This window comes from Natrix helvetica (genome assembly GCF_964273705.1).
Source record: "Natrix helvetica genome assembly, chromosome: 15".
Taxonomy (NCBI): domain Eukaryota; kingdom Metazoa; phylum Chordata; class Lepidosauria; order Squamata; family Natricidae; genus Natrix; species Natrix helvetica.
The window spans coordinates 641,800-658,658 of record NC_138565.1 but is presented as its reverse complement, the minus strand read 5'-3'; the positions used below and the strand labels follow the sequence as shown (position 1 = coordinate 658,658).

General features: G+C 50.3%; 1 protein-coding gene across 7 annotated transcripts in view; it reads left to right on the top strand.

Moving 5' to 3' along the window:
• USP20 (ubiquitin specific peptidase 20) overlaps positions 1-16,859 on the top strand; it is a 50,523-nt gene that overhangs the window by 10,895 nt on the left and 22,769 nt on the right. For 6 of the 7 annotated variants that reach the window (XM_081967536.1, XM_081967538.1, XM_081967533.1 and 3 more), the window contains 21 exons: positions 2,263-2,437; positions 3,320-3,373; positions 3,591-3,653; positions 4,558-4,689; positions 5,578-5,674; positions 5,793-5,862; positions 6,296-6,409; positions 7,167-7,245; positions 7,715-8,144; positions 8,626-8,760; positions 9,316-9,428; positions 10,059-10,234; positions 10,898-10,992; positions 11,793-11,826; positions 12,088-12,133; positions 12,638-12,818; positions 12,921-13,047; positions 13,395-13,564; positions 15,111-15,192; positions 15,521-15,629; positions 16,638-16,740. In XM_081967536.1, coding sequence (XP_081823662.1) covers positions 2,357-2,437; positions 3,320-3,373; positions 3,591-3,653; positions 4,558-4,689; positions 5,578-5,674; positions 5,793-5,862; positions 6,296-6,409; positions 7,167-7,245; positions 7,715-8,144; positions 8,626-8,760; positions 9,316-9,428; positions 10,059-10,234; positions 10,898-10,992; positions 11,793-11,826; positions 12,088-12,133; positions 12,638-12,818; positions 12,921-13,047; positions 13,395-13,564; positions 15,111-15,192; positions 15,521-15,629; positions 16,638-16,740 — 2,491 coding nt within the window. In that variant the 5' untranslated portion in view covers positions 2,263-2,356. The remainder of the gene's footprint in view (positions 1-2,262; positions 2,438-3,319; positions 3,374-3,590; positions 3,654-4,557; positions 4,690-5,577; positions 5,675-5,792; positions 5,863-6,295; positions 6,410-7,166; positions 7,246-7,714; positions 8,145-8,625; positions 8,761-9,315; positions 9,429-10,058; positions 10,235-10,897; positions 10,993-11,792; positions 11,827-12,087; positions 12,134-12,637; positions 12,819-12,920; positions 13,048-13,394; positions 13,565-15,110; positions 15,193-15,520; positions 15,630-16,637; positions 16,741-16,859) is intronic. The other variant, XM_081967537.1, reaches the window with a different exon arrangement.

Sequence of the window (16,859 nt, the reverse complement as noted above, 5' to 3'; positions counted from 1 at the left end):
GACACCAAAATGGGAAACTGTACTTTTGGGAGGGGAGGCAGGCGGAAATGCAGTATTCTAAGTGTGGATGCAAGACCACACCTGGAAGACTGTGTCTGGTGTTGGTCGCCATATTATACAAAGGATGTTGAGACACTGCAAAGAGTGCAGAGAAGAGCAACCACTTTGATTAGGGGCCTAAAACGCAGGAGGAACGGTTGCAGGAATTGGGCTTGCCCAGTTTAATGAAAAGAAGGAGCAGGGGGCAACGTGATAGCAGTGTTCCAACATTTGAGGGGCTGCCACAAAGAAGAAGGGGTGGGTCAATTGACCTTCCATAGCAGGGGCTTTTGTCGGGACGAGGAGTTGGCTTCCTGCTCTTGGGAAGCCTGGGTTAGAACAATGATAGGTAGGTAGGTAGATAGATACAATACAATAACAGAGTTGGAAGGGACCTTGGAGGTCTTCTAGTCCAACCCCCTGCCTAGGCAGGAAACCCTATACCATTTCAGACAAATGGCTATCCAACATCTTCTTCCAGTGTTGGGGCATTCACAACTTCTGGAGGCAAGCTGTTCCACCGATTAATTGTTCTAACTGTCAGGAAGTTTCTCCTCAGTTCCAAGTTGCTTCTCCCCTTGATTAGTTTCCACCCGTTGCTTCTTGTCCTGCCCTCAGGTGCCTTGGAGAATAGCTTGACTCCCTCTTCAAATACTGCAGTTCTTTTCTCTTCTATAATATTGATTTCTTTTTAAAACTGCTCAGGAAGTCCTGCGTTTGTGCCAAAAGGCTTGCCACATTATCTGTTATGCAAGGTTGAAACCAATTACAGCCCATTTAAAGCCTCTGTTCTCATGGCTGCTTTTTGGCTAAGCCAGGCGAAGCAGAAGAGGGAACATTCTGTGACCTGCAACTTTATTAGTATTTTTATCAGGCTGTCAGCGTGCCTTGGGCCGGTGGAGCATTATTATATTTTTATTTGCATTCGGCCAGGCACTCCATAGCTGAGAGATCTGGGAAGCCATGGGAATTCCTTCTAGCTCAGTGGATACGAAAGGACGTGTTCCTTCTGTTGTTTTGCTCCCTTACGCGGGGCTCACACTGAGTGAGAAAGAAACAGGGAAGATCCAGCTAGAGAGCCTCTGCATTTAAAATCTAGCAGAGAGGAGGGGTTGCAGTTAATGTTTCATCCTCTATTTTCACTTGATACCACCGCTAAAGCGTCAAACTGAGTGACAGAAAGATTGCCGCAAGTTGCTGTCATTTGCAATGCTCCCTAATGCGGTATTTTTCTCAACCTTAGCAACTTTTAAATATGTGAACTCCCAGAATTCCCCAGCCAGCATGCTTTAGGTGGTATGTACTCCAACTCCTAGGTTTCCCCAGCCACCATGTGTTCCGACTGAGGCTTCTCAAGAAAAAAAACCTCCTTGTCCCGACAAAAAAACCCTTTTTATTAATTGACTGTGAATTCTGCTCATTCACCTCCAGCAAAGTCTTTCAAGGGAGGATTTACGGTCACAGACCTTCTCTGGCTTGGAGAGCTGCCAGGCTGATGTCTGCAGAACTTGGCCAGGAGTCTCTGAGAGTCACAACAAATGATGCGAAGTAATTGTCTCCTGCAAACTCCACTCCCCTTCCCCTCCTCTTTTGTTTCCTCTGGGAGGGGCCATTCATCGGCCGCCTGTGGCCTTACTCCCAAGTCGACCCTTGCTCCTTAGCTGTTCCCTTCATCTGGCATGCACACACTGGGAACAGGCTCCAGCTGTTCTTCTCACTGCTGTCTGACTCTGAAGGCAGCTGATAACTGTCAGACGGCCCTGGCCCCCTCTCTGCCTCCGACACAGAGCCCTCCTCAGAGCCTTCCCAGGACTCCAGGACTGGCCCAGGTTCCACCCCAACCTCCCCAACCTCCGAATCCACTCCCAGCTCCATTGGCTTGCTTTCGGAGGGGTAGACTTTCAACTCCCAGAATTCCCCAGCCACCCTTCTTTAGGATGCTAGAATAGAATAGAAAACCCTATTTTTAATGCTTTCCATTTTCTTTACATCTTTGGTGCCCTGTGATTGAGAAGGCAGAGTGCTAATCCTGGAATTCTAATTACTGTTCTGTTTCTTTATTGGCTGCATTTTTAGACTGCTTCTGTTCCAGGGGTTCATGAATTATACAAAATGCTTAACCTTTGGGAGATTAAATATTTCAGTTGCCGCCTTCTCGGAATCCAGTCCTCTGCATCCGAATGCAACGAAGCAGGGTTGAGACCCTTCTCTTTTTCGTTTCAGGCACGGATGGTGGACTGAGCTGGCCTGGAAAATAGAAGCCAATTCTTTCTCCGAGCTCTTTCTCCGCCCCCTTTAGGGGGAGCCCAGGCACAGAATGGGGGACCAAAGGAACCTCTGTCCTCACCTGGATTGCATAGGTGAGGTCACCAAGGACGATATGCTTTTCAAGTCCAAGGTAAGCAAGTGGCTGTGTCTCTGCAGCGACATTTCTCCTTGCTGGCATAATACAAGTAATCCTCGAGTTACGTCCAAAACGGAGTCCCAAATTTCTGTTGTTAAGTGAGACATTTGTTAAGCGAGTTTTGTCCTATTTTATTACTTTCCTTGCCATAGTTGTTAAGAGAATTGCTGCCATTGATAAGTTTAGCAACACGGTTGTGAAGTGAATTGTCAGACGGTCGCAAAAGGGGATCACACGACCCCGGGACACTGCGACTGTCATAAATGTGATTCAGTTGACAAGCGTCTGAACTTTGATTCGCGTGACCACAGGGATGCTGTATTGGTGTGAAAAACGGTCCTAGGTCACTTTTTTCAGTGCCATTTTAGCTACGGTCACTAAACGAATGTTTGTAGGTTGAGGTCTCCCTGGACATTCTTCTTTTAATTTAATTAAAAAAAGAGGACACAAAACCAAAAATATGAAAGCTTTGTATACTAAGCAATCAAATAATCATCATCTCCTTTTAATGACTCCATAATCCTTTGCGGAGTGGAGTCTGAATGGAGCTGAGTATTTACTGGCCGGATGCCCTACCTGTCACCAATGCGGAGTTTTCTTTGGTAGATAAATGCACATTGTGCCCAGAGAGAGAGAAATATCTCCCTCTACCCAGAATCGAACTCACGGCCTCCTGAGCTCCACCCCTAAGCCATCACACCACTACTAAGCAATCGAATAACAATATCAAAAGAATAATAATCTAAATTAAGCATAGAGCCTATAAATGCATCATAGCGTCACCGCTTCGGTATTGTTGGGAACAAAAATGGCCATGTTGGGGAAACCACATTTTTCATCCCCTCACCCCCCCCCCCCTCTTCCCTGTGACTCTAGGGAACATGCCAGTCTTGTGGTGCGGGAGGACCAAATCTCTGGGCCTGCCTTCAGGTAAGACACTCCTCCCCCCCTCCCTTTGAGACCAAACTTTTGTGAAGGGGGGGGCGTGCTGTGTTCCTCCCGTGGTCACATCTGGTGAGTTATTGGGCCACAGAGAGTCCTTTGAGGGCAGAAAAGACACAATTTTCTGCCCTGTGTTCCAAACGCAGCCGCCTTCCGCTTTCACTGAAATTTGCTCCCGCTTTAATAAGCCTCTCTGCTCCTCTAGGTTGGTTGCCATTATGTCGGTTGTGGAGAGTCCTTTGCGGATCACAGCACTTTGCACGCCCAGGTGAGACACTTTCCACCAACTTCAATCAATTAATCAATTAATCAGATTAGAGCTGGAAGGGACTTTGGAGGACTTCTAGTCCAACCCCATGCTTAAGCAGGAGACCTTAGACCATCCCAGAGAAAGAGTTTTCCAGTCTTTTCTTAAAAACCTCCAGTGTTGGAGCACCCACCACTTATGGCTGCTCCACTGGTTAATTGTCCTCACTGTTAGGAAGCGTCTCCTTAGTTCCAGGTTGCTTCGCTCCTTGATTAGTTTCCATCTGTTGCTTCTTGTCCTGCCTTCTGGTGCTTTGGTAAATAAGTTGACCCCACTCTTCTCGTTTCACTAAGTTGATTCACTGATGTTGAGACTCTGGAAAGAGCGCCGAGAAGAGCAGCAAAGATGATGAGGAGACTAGAGGTTAAAATTTACGAAGAACAGTTGCAGGCACTGGGTATGTCTAACGAAGAGAGGGACTAGGGGTGGTGACATGATAGCAGTCTTCCAGTATTTGAGGGGCTGAGAAGGCTCAAGCTACTCTCCAAAGCACCTGAAGGCAGGACAAGAAGCAAAGGATGGAAATTAATCGAGGAGAAATCCAATCTAGAACTAAGGAGGAATTTCCTGACAGTGAGAATAATTAACCAGCGGAACAACTTGCCTCCAGAAGTTGTGGGTGCTCCAACGCTTGGAAGTTTTTAAGAAGAGACTGGACAATCATTCGTTTGAAATGGTATAAGGTTCCTTGCCTGAGCAGGGGGTTGGATTGGAAGACCTCCAAGGTCCCTCCCAACTCTGTTATTCTGTAACTTGGTGAGTCTGTGAATCACAAACCCTAATTGCTATTTCGGTGGGGGGTTTTCTTCTCTTTTTTTTTTCTTTTTTCTTTCCTTTCTTTCTTTTCCCCTCAACCTGCACCCAGGCCAAAAAGCACAATTTGACGGTGAACCTGACCACGTTTCGGGTGTGGTGCTACGCGTGCGAGAAGGAGGTGTTCTTGGACCAAAACCTGGCTTCCCATCCTACCAACCTGCCTTCCAAATTTATGGAACAGGTAGGTGAGCGGTTTTTTGTGAACTGTGCTGACTTTATTCCTCCACCTCTACCCCCCTCGGTTCAAGAGCACAAAAGAGTTGCTGAGTGCATTTTGGCTCTTGAGGTTTACACGGGTGCTTAAAAGACGGGCATCCTGAGGACCAGTGCTTTCAGGGGGACAAGTGCGTTGCAAGGATGATGGCTTTGTTCTGACCTAGGCTTCCAGAGACAGTAAAAATCACACACTTAGTCCCCAAAACCCTCTTTTTATTTCAAGGGCTGTGAATTATCTTCATTCACAGCCCGTAATGAGTCCCAAATAGTTGTAAAGAGTCCGACAGAAGTCTGCCAAAGTCCTTCGGGATAAGGCTAATAAGCACATACCTTTATCTGCCTTGAAACATTGGCAGTTAGCTTGGCAGGGCCACACGGAGCACAGAGTCAAAACGGAGCTTTGGAAGGTAAATTGACCAGCATGAACCAAGTTGCTTCCTCAAAGGCTCGTGTGTCTTTCCTCCTCTTTTATGCCCTACGGTAGGGGCCAATCATCTCCAAGCCTTACTCCTGAGTCGTCCCTTCTGTCTTAACTGTTCTTGCCTTCTGGCAGCTCTGCGCATGTGCGCACTGGGAACAGGGGGAGCCTGTTCTTCTGCCTGGCTCATGTCAGACTCTGGAGGCTCCGGAGGCAGCACATAAATCCCAGACGGCCCTGGCCCCGTCTCTGCCTCTGACGCAGAGCCCTCCTCAGAGCCTTCCCCAGACTCCAGGACTGGCCCAGGTTCCTCCTCACACTCTGAATCTGCTGCCAGCTCCACTGGCCGCCGGTGGACCACAGCAGGCTTTGAAAGAGAACGCTGCGCCCCCCCCCCCCCCACCCCAAATCTTGCTTTTCCCTTTCCTGCTCCAGGAGGCTCCCCCACCTGTCCATCCGCTCAAAGCCGTTCCGATTGCTGTTGCTGACGAAGGAGAATCAGAATCAGAAGACGACGACCTCAAACCAAGAGGTGAGCTGGTTGGGGTCCTTTTGGTGGCGGCGGGGGGGCTGGGGGGAGAACCAAAGAGTTACAAACAGAAAGAAAGGGGTCTGTAGAGCTTCACACATTACATTGCTGCCCCCTTTAGGTCTTACGGGGATGAAAAATCTTGGGAATTCGTGTTACATGAACGCTGCTCTCCAGGCGCTCTCGAACTGGTAGGTACTCTCATTACAGGTGGTCTTCGAGTTATGACCACAACGGAGCCCAAAATTTAGGTTGCTAAGTGAAACGTTTGCCCCATTTTACTAGCATTAGCAGTAGCACTTATACACTGCTTCATAGTGCTTTCACGGCCCTCTCTAAGTGGTGTACAGGGTAAGCCAGATTCATTTTAACAACCGTATTGCTAACTGAACAAGTGCAGTGATTCCCTTAACAACTCTTGCAAGGAAGGTCGTAAAATGGGGCAAAGCTCGCTTTCAGCAACTGTCTCGCTTAGCAACAGAAGTATTGGGCTCAGTTGTGGCTGTAATTCAAGGGCCGGATGCAAGTTTGAATGGAGAATGCTCTCTTGGTTTCCGTTTTGGTCTGTGAGGCTGCATGAAACGGACGGAAATGTTATCTCTGGCCTTCTTGCCTCCGCTTTAGCCCCCCCCTCACACAGTTCTTCCTGGAATGCGGGGGTCTCGTGAGAACCGACAAGAAGCCGGCGCTCTGCAAAAGTTACCAGAAGCTGATATCCGAAGTTTGGCACAGAAAACGGTGAGTTTGTTGAGGGGAGCCTAGCTTGTGAGGGGTAAAAGTAAATTCTTAGCGTTGCTGGTGGGTGGAGGCACGGATAGGGAAAACACACACACACACACACACACACACACACACCCCTCTCTCACTGATCTCTGAGCTTGGTTATCTTCTTGTAGACTTTTCATTACCAAACTAGGTAACATCGCCCGTGCTAGGAGGGCGTGAGGTTTGCTCCCGTTTATATGGAGAAGCTCTGAGCGGGGTTGAGGAAAAGGACTGCGGGGCCCTTGGTGCTCTCTGACCTTGCTTGGGTTTTTTGCGGACGTTTCATTGCCCAACTAGGTTACATCCTCAGTGCCAGTGAGTGTGGCTCACTCTGTTTATATTCCGTGGCTTGGAGCCTGGTTGTTTGATTGCGGACATTTCATTTCTGAACTGTGTAAGGTGACAATGATCACGTTACCTAGTCAGGTCATGAAACGTCTGCAGGAAAACAAGCAAGCTCAGAGAGCACCAAGAACCCCACAGTCCTTTTTCTCGTCCTCCTCTCCCCACTCCCTACTAGTTAGGTAATGCAACGCCTTGCAAGCAAACAGCTCATCTCCAAGCCCCTGTACATAAAGCCCACACTCACTAGTCCTGATGATGTTCCCTTGTTGGGCCTTGAAAGGTCTGTAAGGAAACCAGCTCAGAGGGCACCCAGGTCTCCACAACGATAAACCACTGGCTCTTTAAATGGCCTCTCAATTGTTGGTTTGTCCTCCCTTCCTCCTAGCCCCAGCTACGTGGTCCCCAACAGCCTCTCCCACAGCATCAAGCTGATCAACCCCATGTTCCGGGGCTACGCCCAACAGGTGAGCAGATTCCCTTTGCTGAGGTGGGAATTACCTGGGATCTCCTCCCTGCAATGGTTTAGAAAGGAGGAGACGCGCTCGGTTTCTCCAGGACCAAACACGGCAAGTGATTATGGAAGTAGCATTCCCCTGTTATTGGGTAGAGTCTTGCCTCACTTATCGGGAGGCCGATCCAACCGACAATTAGCTGCTTGTGCTAATCAGGCTGTGCTGAAATTGAAACTGAAACAGGCTGTTTGCTGCAAGGAGGCAAATTGCTGGGAGGCAGAAACATATTTTTTCCCCCTTGTTTTCCTCCCCGAAAGCTAGGTGCACCTTATACTTTGGAGCGTCTTATACTCCGAAAAATAGAGTATGTCTTGAATCACAATCAAACGTTTTGTAGTTCGTTAGAGGGATGTCTGCCTTCTTTTGGATAAGCCCCATTTTTCCCTAGCAAACCTGGGGTCTCTTTCCGTCCCCTTCCCAGGATACGCAAGAATTCCTCCGCTGCCTGATGGACCAACTTCACGAAGAGCTGAAGGAGCCGATGACGGCCGAACTGCGCGACTCGGACGCGAGCGACACAGACGACAAAAGGGAGGGGGACCGCAGCCCCTCGGAGGACGAGTTCCTCTCCTGCGACTCAAGCAGTGACCGCGGGGAAGGGGACGGGCAGAGCAAAGCGGGCTCAGCCGAAGCGGAGCTGCTGATCCAGGAGGAGGCAGGGGGTCGCAGCATCTCCGAGAAGGAGCGGATGAAGGAGCGGAAATTCTCCTGCCACCAACGGCGGAGCAACTCGGAGCAAGTCGACGAAGATGCTGACATCGACACCTCCGTGATGGCGGTGGAAGGCAGGGCTTCTCCGGAAGGGCTTCTCCCACCCCCTCCTCGACCCGCCAGCCCTGCGAGGACCCCAGGTATGGGCCATGTGAGGCATTCCTCCTTCCCTCCCTTCCTTCCTTCCTTCCTTCCTTCCTTTTTCCTTCCCTGAGTTCAGCATCTTTCAAGCCTTCCTCCCTCCCTCCCTCCATTTAGCATCCTTCAAACCTTCCTTCCTTTCCTCACTTATCTCTTTTCTCTTTTCCCATGTTTCTTCCTCCCTCCCTCCTCCATTCCTATCCCTTTCTTCTACCTTCCTCCCTCCCTCCATCTCCTCATCCCCCCTCATTTATTATTTACCTTCCTTCTCCTTTTTTCTTTTCCCATCTTCCCGTGTCCCCTCAATCTCTCCTTTCATCTTCTCCTTCTTTCCTTTTTCATCTTCTCCTCTTTCTCTTTCTCCTCTGCATTTTAAGCCGCCCCAGAGCCACCTTACAGGGGAGGAAGGAGACATAAAAATGTAATAAACAAAACCAATGAAATCTCACCCTCCCCAAGTGCCTCTTGTCCATTCCCCAGAACCAGATAATGACGCCTACCCACGTTGTTCCTCGCGGCCCTGTAGCCCTGTCCACCACGACGTCTACGCCAAACTCTCGAATCCTCCACATTCCAGCCCGGTGAGGCTGGGACACTCCTACCTGCTGAAGAAAGGTAGGAGGAGTGTAAGTGTAATGTAAGTGTCTACGCAATTGCCCCCTTTGCCGCTGGGGCCGTTAAGTGGATTTGGCCTCCCCATGGACTGGGAATCTGAAGGGATGGGCAAATGCTGCTGGATGGGCTTCGTTGGAGGATGTCAGCCAAGCCAAGCTGCCTTTTTGCAATTGACCGACAGCGATTCTGTCAATGCCAAAATGGTGCTAGGAGCGTGGTGGCACAGTAGTTAGAATGCAGCATTGCAGGCTAACTCTGCCCACTGCCGGGAATTCGATCCTTGACCAGCTCGAGATTGACTCAACCTTCCCTCCTTCCGAGGTGGGTAAAATGAGGGGGGGGGGGAGAGGCTGACTCTGTAAACGGCTTAGAGAGGAGGGCTGGAAAGCCCTGTGAAGCGGCATATAAGTCCTTTTTAAGTGCTGCTGCTGCTGCTATTGGTGTGCAAGTGGTGCTTCCGGATATTTTGCAATTGCACCCCAAGGTGCCTATCGCTCTTGGTCAATATCTTTCTTCTGCCGCAGTCCTTCTGTTTTTATTTGCCTCCTTCTTCAGCTCAGCTGCTGACCTCTGGAAAAAAGAAGAAAGAATTGCGTTACCGTAGCGTCATTTCTGACATTTTTGACGGATCCATTCTCAGCCTCGTCCAGTGCCTCACCTGTGACCGAGTGAGTTTCGGTGCTCTTGGAAAGAAGTCGTCCCTTTCCCACACTTTCCTCTTTGGCTGTGGCCACGAGTCACACCATACTCTGGCCCCAGGGAGAGGGATTCCTTCCTAGGTTTTGGTCTAGGACTGATAGGGAGAAGCAGGAATTTACTTCCCTTGCAAGATCCACTTAGGCTCAGTTACCGAGACCCAAAGAGGTTTAGCCTTCCGTGCTCTCATGCTGGAGCCCATCCTCAGGGAATGTCTCTTTATCGGAATGGGTGCTCTGGGCTATTCCAAACGTCGTCGTTGTGGCCAGTGCCAGTGGCCAGCTGATCTGGCAGCACATTCAGACAGTGAGGGGGTTGGGGAGGAACCTGGGCCAGTCCTGGGGGCTAGGGAAGGCTCTGATGAGGGCTCTATGTCGGAGGCAGAGAGGGGGCCAGGGCCCTATGCCAGTTTATCAGCTGCCTTTATCAGTGAGGCAGAGGAACAGCTGGAGCCTGTTCCCAGTGTGCACATGTGCAGAGCTGCCAGACGAAGGGAAGAGCTAAAGAACGGGGGTCGACTTGGGAGTAAGGCCACAGGGGGACGATCAACGGCCACTTCCATTTCCACTTTCTTTCTTCTCTCTTCCTTCCACGCCCTCCAGGTTTCCACCACTGTAGAGACTTTCCAAGACCTGTCGCTGCCGATTCCCGGGAAGGAAGACTTGGCTAAGCTGCATTCAGCCATTTACCAAAATGTACCCATCAAGCCAGGAGCCTGCGGTGACAACTACGCCGCCTCGCAAGGCTGGATCGCCTTCATCATGGAATACATTCGCAGGTCTGTGGATCTTGGAGCGCCTTCAGATGTTGAGGCCAGCTGGGGAATTCTGGGAGTTGACGTCCACACCTCTTAAGGTTGCTAAGGTTAAGAAACACCGCTCTATGGTTTCTTGGGTTTATTGTATTTGCACGCTGATTTTGATAGCTCAGATCTGGCCACATGTTCGAGAAGGAGGAGCCTTTTTTTCCTAATTTCCCTAACAATGAGAGAGCCAAATTCACAATTGCATTTCTGTTGTGGTTCGCCATAGGCCAGTGGAGCTGGCTGCAGAGTCGCAGAGTGGGGAGGTTGGGGAGGAAGATGGGCCAGTCCTGGAGTCTGGGGAAGGCTCTGATGAGGGCTCTGTGTCGGAGGCAGAGAGGGGGCCAGGGCCATCTGAGAGTTACCAGGACAATAAAACGTCTGCAAGCAAATTTTAATATATTGTTGATGGTGAAACCAAATTCTCTGACACTGAATGTAAGACAATTGGCTCTCAGCCTCCTGTGTACAGAGAGAGAGAGAGAGAGAGAGAGAGAGAGAGAGAGAGAGAGAGAGAGAGAGAGAGAGAGAGAGATAGATAGATAGATACGTGGTTTTCCAGAAGGCCCAAGTGCAAACCCACAATTGCAAGCAGGGTGTGAGGTCCATAGTGACTCATGCAGCACCTCCTTTCTCCAGGTTTGTGGTGTCCTGTATCCCCAGCTGGTTTTGGGGGCCCGTCGTTACCCTGGAAGACTGCCTGGCTGCCTTTTTCGCCGCAGACGAGTTGAAAGGTGTGTTTGCAGGGAGGAAGGCTGCTTCCACACCCAGGGCCCTTGAGAGAAATGAGGGTGGGGGTGGTACATGTTGTCTTTGACTTACAGCATTCGGGCGCTTGGCAGTGGCAAGGATTTATGCCTCTTGCAGCATCCTTGGGTCACCTGACCGGCCATTTGCCATCTTCCCAGTGCTGTGGCCCGCCAGCAGAGCTGGCAGCAGAGTCTGACAGTGAGGAGGTTGGGGGCCAGTCCTGGGGGCTGAGGGAAACTCAGATGAGGGCTTTGTGTGGGAGGCAGAGAAGGGAGCTAGACAGCAGTGAGGCAGAGGAACAGCTGGAGCCTGTTCCCAGTGTGCGCATGCGCAGAGCTGCCAGAAGACAAGAACAACTAAGAAAGCAGGGTCATCTTAGGAGTAAAGCCACACCTTGGAGGTGATTGCCCCCCCCCCCCCTAGGAAACAAAAGAGGAGCGAATGGGGAGTGGAGTTTGCAGGAAACAGTTCGTTCCTTCGGTCATTTCAAGAGTGGAAAGTTCTGTTTGTGACTATAAGAGACTCTGGGCCAAGGGTTGCCTTGCCCTGCGGTTGGAAACTAGTTATCTGGCAGCTCTCCAAGCGAGATAAGGTTCGTGTGGATAAACGTCCCTCTGAAAGACTGTTTGCAAGCCTTGCGGACTGAGAATGAAAGGAATTCACAATCGTGTCAATAAAAGGGGGTTTGCCGGGACCCAGACTCTGCGTCATGCTTTCTAAGGAAGCCTGGGTCAGAACAAGGGGCACCCTATCCACTCCTGCCTCATCCTGGTTTCTCTTCTAGGCGACAACATGTACAGCTGTGAAAGATGCAAAAAGTAAGTCCCTTTCCATCGCGGGGAGAAGTCCTCCCTTCCCAGATATTTTCCCTAGCGGGTCCCTGTTTTGCAAACGTTGTTGAGCGACGCTCAGCATCTCGGTGGGAGAATAAAATTGGAAGCAGCCGACAAGCGACTACATTAGCTAAATCAAGGAAGGTTGGCTGGGGAATTCCGGGAGTTGATATCCACATATCCTCAAAGTAGCCAGGAGAAATCCTGGAGCAATCCCTTTTTCTCTTTTTGTCCCTCCTTCTCAAGGTTGCGGAATGGAGTCAAGTATTGTAAAGTGCTTCAGCTTCCTGAGGTGAGCTGTTTCCCTTTTCTTGGTTTTGCCAAAATCATTTGGCTAAATTTCCTCCTTGGTTAATGACGTCTTCTGCCGTTGCAGAGTGAGAAGTATAGTGTGGAAGATAGTTTTCAGGGAAGGGAGGGGAAAGAAAAGGGAAAGGGATTCCCCGCCATTCGGTCAGAACTGAAGAAGCTTCTTGGATGAGAAGAGGAACATCTTCAAGGGAAAAAAAACAAAGGAAGTCCATTTGCCTCTTGAGAAAGCACCTTTGGGGAAAGGAAAAAGGAAAGGAAGTAAAAGGATGAAGAAAGGAAGAGAAGAGAAGGGGGAAAGGGAAGGAAGGAAAAGGGAGAAGAAAGGAAGGAAAGAAAGAAGGAAGAGAAAGGGAGAAGGAAGGAAGATGAGAAAAAGGGAGCCTGGGGGAAGAATGGTGACTTTTCCTCAAGAGCAGCCAATGGGTTATAATCTCAGCAGGCATTTTTCAAGCTCCCCTCCCTCCCTCCCTCCCTCCCTCCCCAGGTCCTCTGCATCCACCTGAAGCGTTTCCGGCACGAGGTCATGTACTCCTTCAAAATCAACAGCCACGTTTCCTTCCCCCTGGAGGGCCTGGACCTCCGGCCCTTCCTGGCCAAGGAGAGCATCTCCAAAGTCACCAACTACGACCTCCTCTCGGTGATTTGCCACCACGGCACGGCCGGCAGTAAGTCGCCTTCCTCTGCGTCCTTTGGTTCCCCTAAACGGATTTATGGAAGCAGGACGCTGGGTCAGGACCCCGCGTCAATTCTCGGCCTCTCGGTCCTAGGTGGACATTACATTGCCTACTGCCAGAACATGATCAACGGCCAATGGTACGAATTCGACGACCAGTACGTGACGGAAGTGCACGAAACGGTCGTGCAGAACGCTGAGGCTTATGTCTTGTTTTACAGGTGAGGGTAACCTTGTTCGGGGAGTCCTCAACTTACAACCACAATTGAGCCCACCATCACACTATCTCCGGGTGATTGGCCCAGAGTCACCCAGCTGACTTGCACGCCTCAGGCGGGACTAGAACTCACCGTCTCCTGGTGATTAACTCAAAAGCGCCAGGCTGACTTTCATGCCTAAGGTGGGACTAGAATTCACCGTCTCCTGGTGATTGGTCCAAAGTCACCCAGCCAGCTTTTATGCCTAAGGCGAGACTAGAACTTGTTGTCTCCCACTTTCTATCCCTGGTGCCTTTTCTACAAGACCAAACTCTTCCATCTCCTCTTGTTTCTTTCCAAACGTCCTATAGAAAAAGCAGCGAGGAGGCTGTCCGGGAGCGCCAGAAAGTTGTCTCGTTGGCCACCATGAAGGAGCCCGGCCTGCTGCAGTTTTACATCTCCCGGGAATGGCTGAACAAATTCAACACCTTCACGGAGCCCGGGCCCATCAGCAACCACACCTTCCTCTGCTCCCACGGAGGTGAGGGGGTGCTGCATGTGTTGTGGCCTGCCAGCAGCCAGTGGAGCTGGCAGCTGATTCGGACAGTGAGGAGGTTGGGGAGGAAGATGGGCCCATCCTGGAGGCTGGGGGAGGCTCGGTTGCGGGCTCTGTGTCGGAGGCAGAGAGGGGGCCCAGAGCCGTATGCCAGTTATCAGCTGCCTTCGGAGTCAGACATCATTGAGGCAGAAGAACAGAGGGAGCCTATTCCCAGTGTGCCCATGCGCAGAGTGGCCAGATAAAGAGAACAGCAAAAGAGCAGGGGTGGACTTGGGAGGAAGGCCACAGGTGGACAGTGAATGGCCCCTCCCAGAGGAAATAAAAGAGGAGCGAAAGGGGAGGGGGCTTTTGCAGGAAACAATTCGTCCGATTGGTCGTTAGATTCGTTTCAGCAGTGTGAAGATCTGTCTGTGAATCTCAGAGGCTCTGTGCAAAGTCTTTCCTTGCATAGCACTGTGTTTGGAAATTATTTACCTGGCAGCTTTCCAAGCTAGATAAGGTCTGTGGTCCTAAATACTCCTTTGAAAGGCTGTTTGCCAGGCCTTGGCTGAAGGTGAATGAGAGAAAATCACATCCATTTAATAAGAGGGGTTTTGTTGGGACCAGGACTCCGCTTTGTGCTTTTGGGGGAAGCCCAGGTCAGAACAGTGTTGTCGTCCTTGGTGCTTTTCTTCAGCAAATTCGTTGCAGAGTAACATTTCGGGGTCTTCTTGGGATTTTGAGACTTCGGGGAGTTTCTCAGCCTTTTTTTTTTCAAATGCAGATAATCCTCAACTTATTACCCCAATTGAGCCCCAAATCTATGTTGTTAAGTGAGTTTGGCCCTATTTTTCGGCTCTCTTGCCACAGTTGTTGAGTGAACTGATGCAGTTGTTAAGTTAGGGACGCAGTTATTAAGTGATTCCAGCTTCCCCATTGACTTGGCTTGTCGGAAGGTCACAAAAGGGGATCACGTGACCGTCATAAATACGAGTCAGTTGCCAAGGGTCTGACTTCTGATCACGTGTGACCACAGGGACGCTGCAACGGTCGTAAGTGTGAAAAACAGTAGTAAGTCACTTTTTTCAATGCTATTGTAACATCAGATGGTGACTAAATGAACAGCTGTAAGTCAAGAACTTCCTGTAGGAAGGAATGACAGCACCGTCAGAGGTGGGTGGGGCAAAGGTAGATTTAGGGAGCTACACGTCACCCCACCTTGCTTCTAGAATTAGTCCTTGGCTTACGATCACAATTGAGAACGGGGTATTCGTCATTAAGTGATTTTGACCCCACCCGGTTTTACAACCTTGATTTATTTATTTATTGCTTCCTCACTCACTCTGCTTGTCCGAAGCCAGGTGGGAAAGTAGTGATCACGTCATCCTTCTAGGCTGCTAACAATCGTCGTAACTGTGAGCCGGTTGCTCAAATAATTGTGGGATTACCACAGCAGTCATAAGTGCGAGAACTGGTTGACAGTCATATTTTTCAGTTCTCTTCTCAGCCCCGTTCTTAACTCTCTCTCTGGTTTTATCTTTCCCCATAGGAATTCCACCGAATAAATACCATTATATTGACGATCTGGTGGTGATTCTGCCCCAGAATGTCTGGGAGTACCTGTATAACAGGTAAGGAGTTTCCCCTTCCAGCGGTTCAGCCACTGCTGGGAGTGACTGTTCTTTCCCTCTTGGTCTCCTATCCGTCCCCAGGAGAAGAGGGCAAGCTCAGCGTCTTAGCCACTGAGCCACCTACGATAATTCTAGCTGCAGTCAATATATGCAGAAGTTGAGGACTTCCTATCTAACCCCCCAGCGTTCTCTACGCCTCCTGGTCTCCGGAGTGACCAGGCCCAGGAGAATCCACCTTGTCAGTCCGGAATAGAGGATCCCCACAGGGGTTCGATCCCGGAACACAAGGCACCGTTTGGTTCAGCACCTGGTTTCTTTCCATGCTCAGGTTTGGGGGCGGCCCAGCCGTGAATCACCTGTACGTCTGTTCGGTATGCCAGGTGGAGATCGAAGCCCTGGCGAAGCGGAGGAAAATGGAGATCGACACCTTCATCAAGGTAACGTCTCCTCCCTCTCCCCTCCTCCCCCCCCCCCCCCCCCCGACTGGCCTGGTGCGATTGGGACTCCCGATGGCTGGTTCAGCAGGAGAGACTGGCTGGGTTTGCAAACGGCCCCCTCCCAATTTAGAAAAGAGAATTCAGAGTATGCAGGCAACAGCCTGGGGTTGCCTCAAAAAGTGTACACTTAACGACCACAATTGAAACCAAAATTCCTGTTAAGTAAATTTTTTTCCAAAGAACGGTCAAAATAATCACAAATGGCGCCCAGGAGCCGAGATTTATCCATTGATTACCTGTGTTGCCCCGAAAAGCAGATTTAAGAGTTTTAATGGCTCCATTGTGGCAGCTTTCTGCACTTTGGGGGTCTCCCCAATGGATGAGATTTTTTGGGGGGACCCTTTATAAATCCTCAGTAAGGCCACACCTGGAATAAATACGGCATCCAGTGTTCGTTTCCGCATGACAAAAAATAATTTGAGACTTTGGAAAAAGTGCAGAGGAGAGCAAGGAAGATGATTAAGGGGCCAGAGATAAAAAATATATATGAAGAATGGTTGCAGGAATTGGGTATGACTAGTCTGGAGAAAAGAAGGACTAGGGCGGGGGGGGGGGGGCATGATAGCAAGCCTTCCCGTATTCGAAAGGCTACCACAGAGAAGAGGGGGGGGTGTCAAACCTATTCTCCAAAACACCTGAGGGTAGAACAAGAAGCAGTGGATGGAAACTCATCAAGGAAAGAAGCAACCTGGGATTGAGAAACTTCCTAACAACGAGAACAATTAACCAGTGGAACTGCTTGCCACCAGAAGTTGTGGGTGCTCCAACACTGGAGGCTTTGAAGAAGAGACTGGACAGTTACTTGTGTGGAGCGGTCTAGGGCTTCCTGCCTGAGCAGAGGGTTGGACTAGAAGAGCTGCCTTTCAGCTCTGTTCTGATTAATTTCACCTCCCCTGGGAGGTTTCATTCCCCCCAGCCTGACCTTTCCCCCTTCCTCCCCCCCCCCAGCTGAACAAAGCCTTCCAGGCGGAGGAGTGTCCGAGCGTCATTTTCTGTATCAGCATGCAGTGGTTCCGCGAGTGGGAGGCCTTCGTCAAAGGGAAGGACAACGGTGAGACACTGGCGGAGGGGGCGGGAGATGGGAACCCCCACAAAGATGTGGACCAGGAAGCGACATCCCGCTTCACTGCTGGTTGAAGTTGCGGGATAAAAACGGGGCGACCGGTTGAT